The following is a 13,869-nucleotide window of genomic DNA, read 5'->3' as shown; positions in this document are numbered from 1 at the left end:
AAGTGACAGGCAGGGACTGAGGCATGTTTTATAACCCATAGTTTCACAGCCTGTTTTCACTATTTCTCTGCAGTTAAATGACACCCAGTTTTGTAGTACATACATTGCCTCTTTGGCAGCGTGAATTTAAATCTGTCACATAACAGGGCATGGTGGCACACTTGTATTCCAGTCTTTTTCGAGGTGGGGTTTTTGTTCAGCATCTTCGTTCTGTCTTGCAGAACGACAATCCATTAAGCACCTGCAACAAACTGTCTCCACAGTTCCATATCCACGGTGGACGCCTTCAATCGTGTTCCCACTTTTGCGCTGCCATTCTGTTATTGGTCCAAACACCGACCATCTTCCCTTTTGGCAAAGCGTTTTGCCCAAGCCCAATTACTACTTTTCTTAGCAGTGTATATGTTTCTAACTTGTGCATGTTCTCTAATCCATGTGTTGGAAGATCACACTGAGGCTATTGTGTGCAGGAAACAACCACCAGCCTCTATGGCCCTCTAGAAGTCAGTACAAAAACTACATTGTTGATATCCATGTGGATTCTTAGAGTCTTATCTCCTGGTATGCACAGCTATGTTTCTAAACACTCAAACATGCAAAAAAAACGAAAGGCATTTAAAAAAACCTAAGCAAATATCTCAAGTATCTGGTAAACAGCCTTTAGACTCACTTGAGACTTGTTTCGGTATACACAGTAAAAGGAATTGGTTGGCACACTTTAAATTACTGAAGGTGGAGTGATGCAGCAGTATATACCGCACAGCGTTCAATGTGAAGGTTGTGAGTTCAAATCGCAGTCTAGAGATCACTTGTGTTTTCATCCCTCTGAGATGAATCAAAGGAGTACCCCCCCCCCCCCCTTTGGGAGGGAATTCAACAGTAGTTGTCCAATGGAAAGATTTGCTGTTACCATAGGCATGTGGAATGTCCATAATGCTCGCAGGGCTTTAAAAAGGAAACAAAGTGTTCTGTTGGCCCATGCTCAATTGAGCAGGGCACCAATGTGTTTTTTTACTTAGATGCTGCCATGGTGTAATGGTTAGCACATTGGACTTGCAATCGAGTGGTCACAAGCTCAATTTACATCTCTCGGCACCAGTTGAAACTATGGGACACTTTTCTTAAATCCACTCCCCCACCCGTCTCTGTCCACCCAACAGTATAAATGGGCAACAGTACAGCGAACCGGTGGGGCTGCATGCGAGTGCCGACTCGGACCCTTGCCCAGAGCAGCGCAGTACCTGTTCTTGTTGGGGATGATGCCGCGCTCCACCTCCTGGTTGTTGCGGCCGATGCGGATGGCGAGCCACGAGCCCAGCTTGCCGTTGTAGAGCGTGTCGACAACGCGGAAAACCTCGCCGCGCAGGAAGCTCAGGCCGTAGGGATTCTCCTTCTCGTAGTCAAAGTGCGTGCGGATGTAGAACGAGTCGCCCACGTCCGATTCCACGACCCGGCGGTAGACTGTGGCCAAAGAGGGAAGGGGGGGGGGGGCAAGGGGCAAACACGAAGCATGGTAGAATTCATGGAAATGCCACATGAGAACCATGCAACGCAGTGGGCTGCCAGTGTCCCAGGCATTAATCCCCAACAAGAAATAAATAAAATCAGGCACAATAAAGAAAATAAAGTCTTCTTGATAATCTTAGAGGACTGCAGGCCAAAAAAAGCCTTCTACTAAGCCTTTATTTATATTTCCGGTACTTTATGTATAGTCGGGCGCCAAACCTTGCCGCCTTTCGACGCCAACACCACTAGAATGCAAGGTGAAAGTGCTAATGGCAGATATTATTGGACGAGGTGATGCCCTCATTAAACAGAGAAAAATCTATTTTTTGTTTTATGTCTGCTGTAAATTATGGAGCTGATCAAAGCTCATAAAAGAGGAACGAACAATGAAGTATCTGCTCTTCCAGCGTTTTAAGCCCAACCAAAGAGTCGTTAAAATATATTCAGGTCGGAGAGGTAATATAACAATCCCCATGACAGAAGTGATCCATCGAGTGTGACGATTTTTCCCCACTCACCATCTCTCTTCCTCTGGGCATGCACCAGCACCTCCTCCCCCTTGGGCAGCTCCAGGAGGTAAAGTACTGCCTCCTCTCGCACAATGTTTCTGAAGTCCACATTATTCACCTGAAATAATAAACAATTCAAAGGTCAAAGATCACAGCACCCAGGTGGCGTCACAGAGATACTGGGTTTGAGTCCAGAGTCCAGCCATCCACAATTTGACCTATGACCAATTTACTCTGAATGCAACTGATTTGTCAGATGGATAAAGCTAAGCTGGGTTGAGCCCAGATAGCAGGATCGAGTACTTTGATGGGAATACCATGTACTGTTGATTTGGGCTGCAAGGTGACCAAGAAAATGGCAATACAGCAGTGTAGCAATGGATTATTTAAACTATCTATTGAGCTTTGAGTGTTACCACTTCATATCTGTGGGTATTCGTCAGGTAGTCCACTTTCCTAAAAACATGCTAAACACTCATTGATGAAAATAGCCAATCATCTCAATGCAGGACCCTCCTGAAAGATTCCTGAGACTCCATGAGTTTTGTGGGTAAATGAAGAGCATTGTTATCATTATCTTGAAAACTGTTTTCAAAACTAGCCAACTCGTAGACTCAGCCCAGCCTTTAATAACAGCACAAACTAAACATCACATTCAATCTGGTCTGTCACTCTGCATTGATAATTCCAGCTCCGAGCAGAAAAACACGAATTTGATTTGACATATCAAAAATGCTTGACAGAGGATAAATAAGTGTCACCTTGTGTTGGTTGAAACAGACCAATTTAAGTCAGCATAGAAGTAGTTCTATATCATATTACAGGGGCCGTTCCCTCGGAGAGCATGATGGGTTACCGCAATAACATGTGAAGGAATGTTCAGTTGTTTAATGTTTTCCCCATATGCACACGTTTTATAGAATTTCAAGGTCACGGTTAAGCTTCAAGGGTTTTTTTTTACAGAAGGAGGGAAAGTGGCGAGCAACTCACGCTGAGGATTTGGTCTCCCTCGTCGAGCCCCTGCTGGGCAGCGGGGCTGCCATCCTGCACGCCCGCCACAAATATCCCGACGTCGTTCCCACCAGCGAGACGCAGGCCCACACTGTCCCCCTTCTTAAACTGCACCAGCTTCACCTCCGGGCTACGCACAACAACAAAACAACACGACATGCATCAAAGAACAGAGTCGTCCATCGCACATCTCAACCGGCGAGGATGGCACCTCACCTTCCACTCCTGGCTTTGGCCACTCGGATGCCACTTTCTGCCTAGTTTTATTTTATGTTTTATTTTTACGTGTGCTTGGTAGTTTGTTTGACACGTAGGCTTTCAGCCAACCAGTAAGGTTTTTCGCGTGAAGTAAACGTGCCAATTAGTTACGACTGCAGACCACCGGTGTGTTGGAGAGTAAATCCGCAATATTTACAATTTGAGTACGACATTTCGCTGTTAATTACATCCAGGATCATCGGGCGATTTTGCCAATTCTCATTGTGTCGGGTGGCGGCAGGGTAACGACACATTTATACTTACGCAATCGAACCCAAAAACTTTTATTATGTGGATAGTTTCTACGTAATTTGTTGGTTTCCTCTATATTATTCAACCTAAAGTTCCTGGTACAAATATCTGAATTTGCTCCTCGTATTAAGATAAAATACATCTAAATATCATCATTGTCCTCTTTAACCTTCAGTTTCCCCTTTGTGTCCCCATTATTTAGACAGTAGTTAAATACAAATATTTAAATGAATGCAAAAAAATAACCCAAATATTAATTTATTTTCTTCAAGCCAAACATTTATTTTGAGCAGAGTGGCAATACTGTAAACGGACAAGCAGTGTTACTTCTCATCTACCGCTATGCTCTCATTGGAGAGGCTGTCAATATATGACAAGGTAGGTGTAAGATTACATATGCATTTATATTTACTTTTATCTGGAATAATATTTTTGTAAACGGTTATCTTTACTAGTTTTAATTTTAGTTATTTCAGTGCTGTAGCTGGAAAGTATACAACGAAGAAACGCACGCTTGGAATTAAAGACCACGGAGAGAGGAACAATTAAGAGAACATAACCAAGCTAGATGTCAAGCTGACCATTCAAAATAGAGAACATGTCCAAGCTCGACATGTCATGTAAACCGTTCAAAACAGAGAACTTGTCCAAGAAGACGTCCACCATAGAAATGGGAGCGATGAAATCTGCGTGTGTTTAAGTACGAGACCAATTGTTAAAATTACAGGACTGTGTGAAAAATGTAACAACTTCCAGAGGGAGGACCTATAAACAATATATTACTTATGGCCTACGAAGATGCAACAGCAGTTGAGCCGCACCTGAACAACTGATCATCGTCATTGGGCACTTCAGTAAGTCCAGGTGGAAGATCCACATCAGGCTGCCCTCCTTGGGAATAAACTGGCTTGACATCTGCGGGAAAAAAAAAGATTACTTTATTTGGAGTTGAACAAATAAGACAATCATAAACAAGTAGAATATTAAGTGATTAAATGTGTAAGTTAATATTTGGCATCGGAGGCTTAATGGTAAACACCACAAGAAAACATGTGTGCATTATTTAGAACTGAACTGGTTGTGCATCTTTAGCCATGCGATATGCTTTAAAGCATGCACTGACGAATTAAAGCAAGAATGAATCACTTCACCATCTTGACCTTATAACAACAATACTATATGACTCGCCTGTATGGTATGTGTGCGGTATGTGCACAGTAGATGGGGGGGTGGACCTAATGGGAAGCGTGCTAAAACCGCAAAACACTAAATTTAACTGAAGGCATCCAAGCAAGCACTCTCCAAATTCTACCCACGCCCATAACAAAACTCATTTTAAAAAAATTACACACCTTGCAACTGGGCTGCAAAACAATTCACAGTATCATTGTTTGCGTAAATTATGGCAATTGGGGCACAGCACTCATCACACACTCAGGTTTTTATGCCAAAATCCCAATCTGGGGGTAGTGGACTCTGCCCATCGTCCTTCTGGGATTGAAAAGAAGGGAGTAATCATTTGCGGGAAGCCAACCCGTGGGAGTCAAAGGGCGAGACAGATTGCAACAACATAAATACAAAATTCCTAACACGGGCTTTGCAATGCCAATAGAAATGAGCACCTGTTTAACACGTAGGCTTTCACGACCAATATTATCCATAAGGTTTTTTGGTTTGATCGCGTATATATAATGTGTTGTTAAACCCGCCACCACCCGAGAGGCAATTAGTAAGGTTCGTCACGTAAACAATACATGCCAATTCGTTACGGAGTACAGCACACTGGTGTGTTGGAGAGAAAATCCACAAAACATTTACAATTTTAGTACAACGATTCGCCAGCGAATACAACTAGCATCATCAGGCGATGGCCAGATTTTGGGATAAATCCTCCTGTTTTGGAACTAAATATTCTATTACGGAAATAAACACCATCCAATGCTCAGAGATCACGGGGAGATACAAACCCGTTTTAAAATGAGTGCAAATATGTACGTAGAAATACGCATTTTCGTCTGTGTAACACACCGGGGGACACGCAGGAAAAGAAGAAAAACGAGTTGGGGAGGGTGGGGTTAGCCACACTGGTGAGGTTGAGGGGTTAATTGGGCTGAGGTGCACGGGAGGGGCTGATGATCTCAGAAACACTGGGGTGTCAGGGAGAGGAGCACCCACATCACGCAAGATCAGGGTGATGTTGTGAGGAGGGGGGGTGGATGACATCATGGGACAAAAAAGGCAGTGAGGAAAGGAGAGGGGTGATGACGTCACACAACACTGGTGAGTTGAGCAGCATAGCTGATGACGTCATGATAGACTGGGGTGCGTTAGTGAGGGGTGACGTCACCAGACTCGGGGGGGGGGGGGGGTGAAGAGAGTAGTTTATGATGTCAAGAGACGCCGGAGCGGTGAGCAGAAGGGGCGAGTTATGGCACATACCTGTCAACCCATACAGTTTACCTCGTATTCTTGTACAGGGAAATTGAGTTCAGGTCCGTATGGCGTACAGCTGTTTCAATACGGGCAAAAGATGTTTGTCTATTTGTTTGTATTTCTCCCTTGTGATGATGGGACTTTGTAGGATGAACGTTGAGATTTATAAAGGGCACGGGGTGACCAATAATGTCTGAATTGGTCTGTAATAAGGTGGGGCACTGATAAGGGGTTGACAGCTATGATGGCGTCGTGCAACATTGGCGACGTGCAGGAGAGGGAGCGATGGTATAAACGTGCACATTCGCCATCCCCTTTTTAGTGCTGAAGTTCTGCTGGGGGGGGGGGGGGTGGTCCCCCCCCCTTGCCCAACACGAATGACATTCAAACAAAATAATGGCGACAACTCACCAGACGATGGCGCTGCCTTCTCTGTGCTCTCCTCCGAACGCGTCGCCCTGGCTTCATCCACCGGCTTGAGGGCTGGCACGACACCATCATCCATCTTGAAGGGGGTGGGAACGCCGCCCATCTTCGACAGCTTGCTCCCCACATCCGCACCCCTCGAGCTGCTTGGTCGAGGTTCGGGGGGGGGGAGGAAAGGAAGAGGCACCGCTCCAGCACCAGCACTTCAAACGCACTCCGTGTCAACCCACACGGTTTACCCGCCCGTATTGTTGTAACAGGGAAATTGAGTTCAGGTTCATACAGCGTACAACCGTTTCAATACGGGCAAAACATTTTATTTTGTTTATTTGTTTGAGTTTCTCCCTTGTGATGGAACGTTGTAGGATGAACGTTGAGATTTATGAGGGCACAGGGTGACCAATAAGGTCTGAATTGGTCTGTGACAAGGTAGGCACTGATAAGGGGTTGACAGGCGTGGTGTCAGAACGCATCGCACAGTTCCAGTGAGACTCTGTTACATTTAAAGCTGAAGAGATGCGCCTTTGACTGGGTTGTGAATAAGGGGATGGCGTTCCAGATGCATACCTGTCAACCCATATGGTCTACCCGCCCGTATTCTTGTACAGGGAGATTGAGTTTTCAAGTCCATACGGTGTACAGCCGTTTCAATACAGGCAAAAAAAACGTGTCTTGTGTTTGTGTTTCTGCTTTGTGATGGGACTTTATAGGACGAACGTTGAGATTTCTCAAGGCACAGGGTGACTAATAATGTCTGAATTGGTCTGTAATAAGGTAGGCACTGATAAGGGGTTGACAGGTATGCAAACGGCACAGCCTACACAGGGGGAGTGGTGGTGGGGGGGCACCTGTCCTTGCACTTCAAACGCAGACCAATATTGCACTCACAATAATACCAAGCTTTAAGAACGTGTGCGTACCAAGTGTGTGAACTGTTCACGTTCCAGATTACTTCGATTTCCGAACAGTGCCGCACACTTGACATGGTGCTCCCTTCGATGCCATGCGCATAAATACCCCCCTATTCAAATTATGTGTTTAGGCAAATCTGTAATTTTAGAGAGCGAAAACAATGTCTCACCCTGTGTTTGTAAAAAAAAAGTTTTACAATTTTAGTAACAAAGCATTTAGTTGCAAGCAAAATTTAGTCTTGTAATCAAAACAAAATTTTAAATCCATCTTTAATTGTCTTTTTTATATTTTCATTCGATTCCCAAAACGACTGTTCTAGGACATTGCAATTGTGGTTCAGCCTCTGAATCAGTTTGTTTGAAAAAATATTAATTCCGTGAAGAGTATAATTACTGAATTAGCTGTTCACAATCGTGTTTTGTAGTCGATGCAACTCAAATCAAAGTGTGAATCCAGAGCAAACCGCATTTTATTTCAATAAGCCCTGAATGCTGACGAAATCCAAATACCAATGCAGCAGTGCGCATTCCATGTTGGTTCATTCGTATGGAATGTGTGCGTGTGGGATGATAATGAGATGACAGAACACAGTCAGCAAAAGACAAAAAAAAAGGCACACCATAGTCTAAACCCATTGTCTCAAGCGGTCATAAGCAACACAATACATTGCTACACGAATGGCAATTATATATGGGGGTGGAAACATTCCCATGGTACAACAGACTCGGGAAAAAATCCACAACTGAACAGTGATGTATAGGCAGCTGCTCTGAATCACCACAGTGAAATACTGAATCACCCCAGTGATTCAGTATTTCCTTCACCTTTCTTTACTTGCGGTCAAGTGTCCTTACTATTCGATAGAATGCACCACCATTGCAGTTCTGTGATTTTTGTGTCTGTGGTGCAGCCCCCCCCCCCCCCCGAATGATCCCCTAAAGGACTGCTCTAGGACACCTGCATATTTTAGCATAAATCAATTCACTAAACATACAAATGAGAAGCTATGCATCTAAGGAAATTGACACATCCACCAAGACGTATACATGTTACTTACTGTGCTCATCAAATATTTTCAAGGTTATGTAAAGGTGTGTGGTGCGTTTCGTAATTACAAGGCAGACAGTTGACACAACAAAAACCTTACTTTGCTGAATGGACTGTTAACTCAACCTGGAATGTGTACTGCACTATGGCCCTGTATCAGACATTCCTGTTTTTCTAAAAGATTAAAACGCTTCAGCCCAGCAGCCAGGAATTATCAACTGCACAAAGAATGATAGCCATAGTCGCAAATAATTAAATGTCATTGGTAGCGCGAATTTACACAGGCACCTTTTAGAATCTGTTACCGTTTAAAATGTAATACGTGTGCAGTACAACTATCACGTAACTTCACTTATTTGAAATAAAAAAAAACTTCAACTCTAGTATTGACTATTAGGCAAAGTCATCCACATTGCCATTTAAAATAAGGTAAATGCATAAACGCTGCACTATCTTTTATTTCTAAAGGCTCCTATGACATGCCTTTCAATAACAGCATTCGAACTCTGCCAACTTGTACACACATTTAAACAAGAGGTTATTTGTTCAGTTGAACTCTGCTTAAGCAAACTTATTCCATTTCCTCCCATCCAAAGCTTTTTCAATTCGGTCAAACCTGGCACTACTTGTTTTGGCTAACAGCCTTTTCTAAGAAATCTTCAAAAAGGCGATTGGTTGGAAACATTGACTGCATCACATTATTCCCCTTCAATAGGATCAATTGCTTAATTAGAACCTTAACTTCCCATTGAAAATATGTCTCAAGGGAGGCCGAGGGAAAAATGTGCAAGACACGTTCCCAAGCTAAAACTGACCACCTAAAAGAAAAATTTGCAACGTTGAATTTAAATCAAATAGTGCCCATCCCACTGTACTGTCTGTATAGTCTTCCCTAATGAATCATGTCATCTATATAAAAGTGTATTAAGACAGTAGCATTAGCTTATGCTCTTCGAGAAATGCAGGTTCTTACGGCAATGGCTGATTTAATATTGCATAACTAACCTTGGATCACAAACAAGGACATTGCCAAAGAAAATTTAATAAAACTGAAAAACTGGGCAGAGAAGCATGGAGAGGTACATGCTTGGAATTACACTGGGACACCGAAAGAGGAACACGTGGATTTGAGTACACACGTAAGTTCGAAACATCATATTGAATGTTAAGAAATCCATGTGGGCTTTGGCAGGACATGTCGCTCGAGGGGATGATATCCGATGGTGGAGACTAACGTCAAAATGCCAGCCGGAGGGAACACATCCAAGAGGTTGCACCACCAAAACAGATGGAGCATTGAGATCACAGCTCGTGTGCAGGTACTACGCGAATTGTAACATCGCAAGACCGCGAGAGATGGTGACAGCCTTTATCTCGCAGTGGATTAATCATGGCTTATGATGAATTACCCTTCACAGTAACCCCACAATCACAACTTGGCCATCAAACACGCACATGATAAGGCGACGCGTTCACATGAACATTTGCATACACAACCTTGAAAAGGGACCCCGATTGTGCACAACATGCAATAATTTTTTTTGCCTGGCACAAGGCAAGCAAGCAAACATCTGACCCAGGGGATGCATGAATGAACTGTGACACTTTATCCCTGAAGCACACATTGAAGGTGATCGCTCACACCCACTGCCCACTATTTTTATATACGTGGCCGTTGGGGTAAACTAAACCTTAATAAAGGACCAGCTGCAACATTTAAAAAGTTTGGATTTTTTTTTTTAGCCATCACCATCCCCTCCCAACTCACCCCCCCCCCAAGACACACTTAACTTTACTGAACCAACCCTAAAGTGACCGCATATTATATGCGAACCAGTTTAAAAGGCAACGTAACGTGCTATTCCACACTTTACACGAGCATTCATATGTTCTGTAAGAAATCTCAACGGTAGTGTTTCAAATGTGCACGGCAAAAAAAGGCCACACTATAAACATAGAGTCTATTTCATTTACCCTTGGGTACCATGCTAGAAAATAGGAGCTGAAGTGCAGTGCATGAGAGCTGACATGGCAAAGCATTGAGACGTTCACAGAAGAGTACTGTGGGCTAGACGAGAAGGGCTCGGTCACGGAGCCTCGAATTAGATTTGGGGTGCTGCATGCCAGTCCCTTATCATAACTGTTCAAAAGGCTTTGCGCACACACGGGTATTCTTCTTGGGAGTCAGATCGCCCACAACTATGGTATGCAGGCAATTAACATGCCCAAGGCAGGCAAATAGACAGCACAATCATTTCCTCTTTCAAGATTGCAAAATCCAAAACTTTAATTTGTATTCCAGCTATTCTGAATCCCCCAATGGATGAAGGACACCCCATGCCATGTCAGTCATTGTTTGTTTTACCATATGATCAGTGGGTTGGCGAAGGGAGGATAGCAGGACCAGTTTTGTTATCACTGTGCATCAGACTCGAACTCGGGTAACTCGATCCATCATGCAGTGCACTAACCGGTGTACCACAACTTCAAAACTAGAATTACATTTTGTTAAATCGACAGTATGAAAATATCATTTATTTATTTTCAATAATAATAATCTGAAAATCTGTGTGAGCATAAAAAAAGTCATGACAATGCAAGTTGGCCATAACTTGGCAGCATCAATGCCAGACATGGAAGGCTTACAAAATTGTCTCTCCCTATGACTTGGCCAAGTAATGCTACCCCCCCCCCCCCATGCATTGTGTGGAGCTGGAGGCAGGTGAATAAATATTCACCGAACCCTAACTGCCAGAAGATAATAGCGTACTTGATCAGCAATAACGTGTGCATAATTGCGGAAAGAGATGTTTTTAAGGAAAAATGTGACTTCATGAGTACCAAGAAAATAACAGCTTAACAGGGAACTACAATAAATACAAAACAGCCAAATAGTCAAATGGTCTCCCTGCTCTCACGAGCTACACGGCACCATTCATAGCTTTAAACGACATGGGGAAAATTCTACATGTCCACAGAATGACTAGTTGGAATGCCCACAACATGGTATTTAAGTAACGCCTACTGCCCTCTTTCCCCTGAAGATGATTTTAGCTCGACATTTTTCAAATGTAAGTCAAAGGGATTTAACCACAGCACCACCTACATAAATATGCACTGTACCTAAAACAGAATTGACCATTAATAAAGTATTTGTGCCGTGGTGCAATGGTGAGCACACTCGACTTGCAATCTGGCACGGGAAACAATGGGCAGGTTTCTTAAATCGTCTCGTCTCACTACCCAACAAAAAGAATGGGTGCACCACATTTAGTCAATTGGCAGGGCATGTGTGGTGGGGTAAAGTGTTAGTACTCCCACCTCTTCCAAGACACCTGGCCAGTGTGGAATATTAGGGCAAATTACAGGTATTTTTTTTGCTGTATCTCTAAGATGGCCTCCATAATTGAGGGGCTTTCTTGAGCTCCCTATAGTGGAAGACCTTCCACATGCAGTGGCGTGAGCAAGTTTAAGGGCACGACTATACTCTTTACCTGCAGCTATTGATATATAACACATGATGTGCTGTGGAACATTATGGGTAAAAGCATATACAAGTTGAACTATGCTCTGTCTAAAAATATGAATGAAACGTATTTAGTCCACAGCAATATTATCCAGCAGCGTTTGTTAAAGCAGAAAACAAATTAACAGGTTTAAACTTTCTGGGTATCATTAGCCGTCACGCTTATTAATAAAATGCTGCTGGGTGAAGAAATGTTATTTGGCGAGAGCACTCCGTCAAAGTGCTCGGTTGGACAGGTGAGAGAGTCTGTGGCAAGCACTTGCCCGACGGAGCTGGTGGGCTGGCTGGCGGAGCCGCGGTCCGACTGCCCGGAGCCCCGGTCGTCGCGTGGGGAGCGCGGCCGTGGGCCGGAGCGAGCATTGTCACCATTGGAGCGGTCCGAACGGTCCGAGCGGTCTGACTTGAGGGAGCGGATGTCCGAGATGTCTACAGAGAGCAGCAAGATCCGTGGTCAGTTCGGTGGAAATGTTTTTGCGCGCAGGCTTCTCCACTCATCGAAGCTGGGGGCGAACCTCAATAAATATTCAGTTGGCAGTTACGAGGCAGTTAAAATGACTCTAATGGATATGTGCTCTTAAATGTGTTTTGCCGATAGCCCCGAGGTTGGATGAAAAATTGTTTAATATGCATTTCATCTCATCAGCATTTTACTAAAAATAAACACTGCAGGCTTCATTAATTATAATACAGGAAATAGACACTATAACTAACAATTCGTGAAATATATTTTGGATGAATCATTGAATTACTGCAACTAGGGTGAAGCATTTGCTTTTCAACTATTTTCAAGATGAAAATGAGTTTCAGTGATTAGTAGCAAATCAAAGGTTAGCTTGGTAATATCCTCATAGTAACTGTAGGCTTAAAGTTCAGAGGTGTGAAGGTTAGGACACTCGTGAATCAAAGCCAGGCATTAAACATTGATTCGATATATTAAAGTTTGCAATGCATTCATGCACTGTCATGAGAAACTTAAATTCTATAGACAGATATTTACAACACCTGAGGTCACTAATTTGATAGATGCCGGCTCATAGCCTTAGGCCAAGTCTGCTGATATTAAAGTCTGAGACTCATTTAAGAGACCCCTGAGGAAAGCTGAGACAATGACCCCTGCTCCAAATGATTCTTATCCGAGTAGGAAATGCGCTACGATCTAAAGTATAAAATCCACTTGCACACCACATAACTTAGCATTCCACGTATATATTGCTTATTTAACCAAGAAAAAAAACTGCTCTGACACAACAAGTACGATAGAAAATTTAATTTCAAAAACATAGTTAACAAAAAAGAATGACAAGGCAAGGTGATATGCATATATAACCGTTATCCAATATAACACTCGGTGTTTTGTTTCCAGTTAAAACAATTATATGACCTAAAGTTGGGAGAACTCAATCTTCCTGGAAATATTCCAAACGCACTTGCTGGTGCCTTTTTGCCCCAGCTGAAAATATAACAGGCCGTAAGCTTAGTCAGAGCATTCATTATCAGCACCAGCAGGGCAGCACACATGGAGTTCATATGAATTATAGCAGTCACTCTTGACCTACAACATAGTTCAGCCTCTTGTCTACTTATCTAATGCATGCAAAAATAGAAAATAGTGCATCACCCATATATTACAATTGCCATTCCTCCACCACTTTATTTTAAAAAGACAAAATATATGGCTACACCATTTTAACCCGGCAGGTGAGACACAGACAGTCTGGAGATAACAAGACAGCAAGACTATTGAGAGCCAGTTACTTTAATATATACCCATTTTCTAAAATAAACTGCTTTAAAAACCACATGCAAAAAAATGACCAAAAAGGAATCGGAAAAACATCCCAAGCAAAACCGTCTTGTAAGCGTCTTGAGAACTCAGCTGAGACTCAAAACAGTCCGTGTCTTCCAGATCAAACGAGCAACGAGGTGGTGCTCATCTACCTTGGCGACCCCCAATCGGTGGTGGACATTTCATATTGCCATGGTTGGGGG

The 13,869-nt window shown here is 43.2% G+C and overlaps 1 protein-coding gene across 1 annotated transcript in view; it reads right to left on the bottom strand.

Moving 5' to 3' along the window:
• The window catches only part of LOC144740976 (tight junction protein 1-like), a 65,561-nt gene that overhangs the window by 26,279 nt on the left and 25,413 nt on the right, over positions 1-13,869 (bottom strand). The window contains 6 exon segments of the mRNA XM_078623673.1: positions 1,242-1,461; positions 2,025-2,133; positions 3,006-3,156; positions 4,358-4,451; positions 6,381-6,538; positions 12,144-12,306. Of these exon segments, the coding sequence (XP_078479799.1) occupies positions 1,242-1,461; positions 2,025-2,133; positions 3,006-3,156; positions 4,358-4,451; positions 6,381-6,538; positions 12,144-12,306 (895 nt within the window).

Source organism: Lampetra planeri, chromosome 3 (assembly GCF_965212315.1).
Source record: "Lampetra planeri chromosome 3, kcLamPlan1.2.h2, whole genome shotgun sequence".
NCBI classification, from domain to species: domain Eukaryota; kingdom Metazoa; phylum Chordata; class Hyperoartia; order Petromyzontiformes; family Petromyzontidae; genus Lampetra; species Lampetra planeri.
The sequence above is the reverse complement of the archived record's forward strand: the minus strand, read 5'-3'. Positions and strand labels throughout refer to the sequence as shown.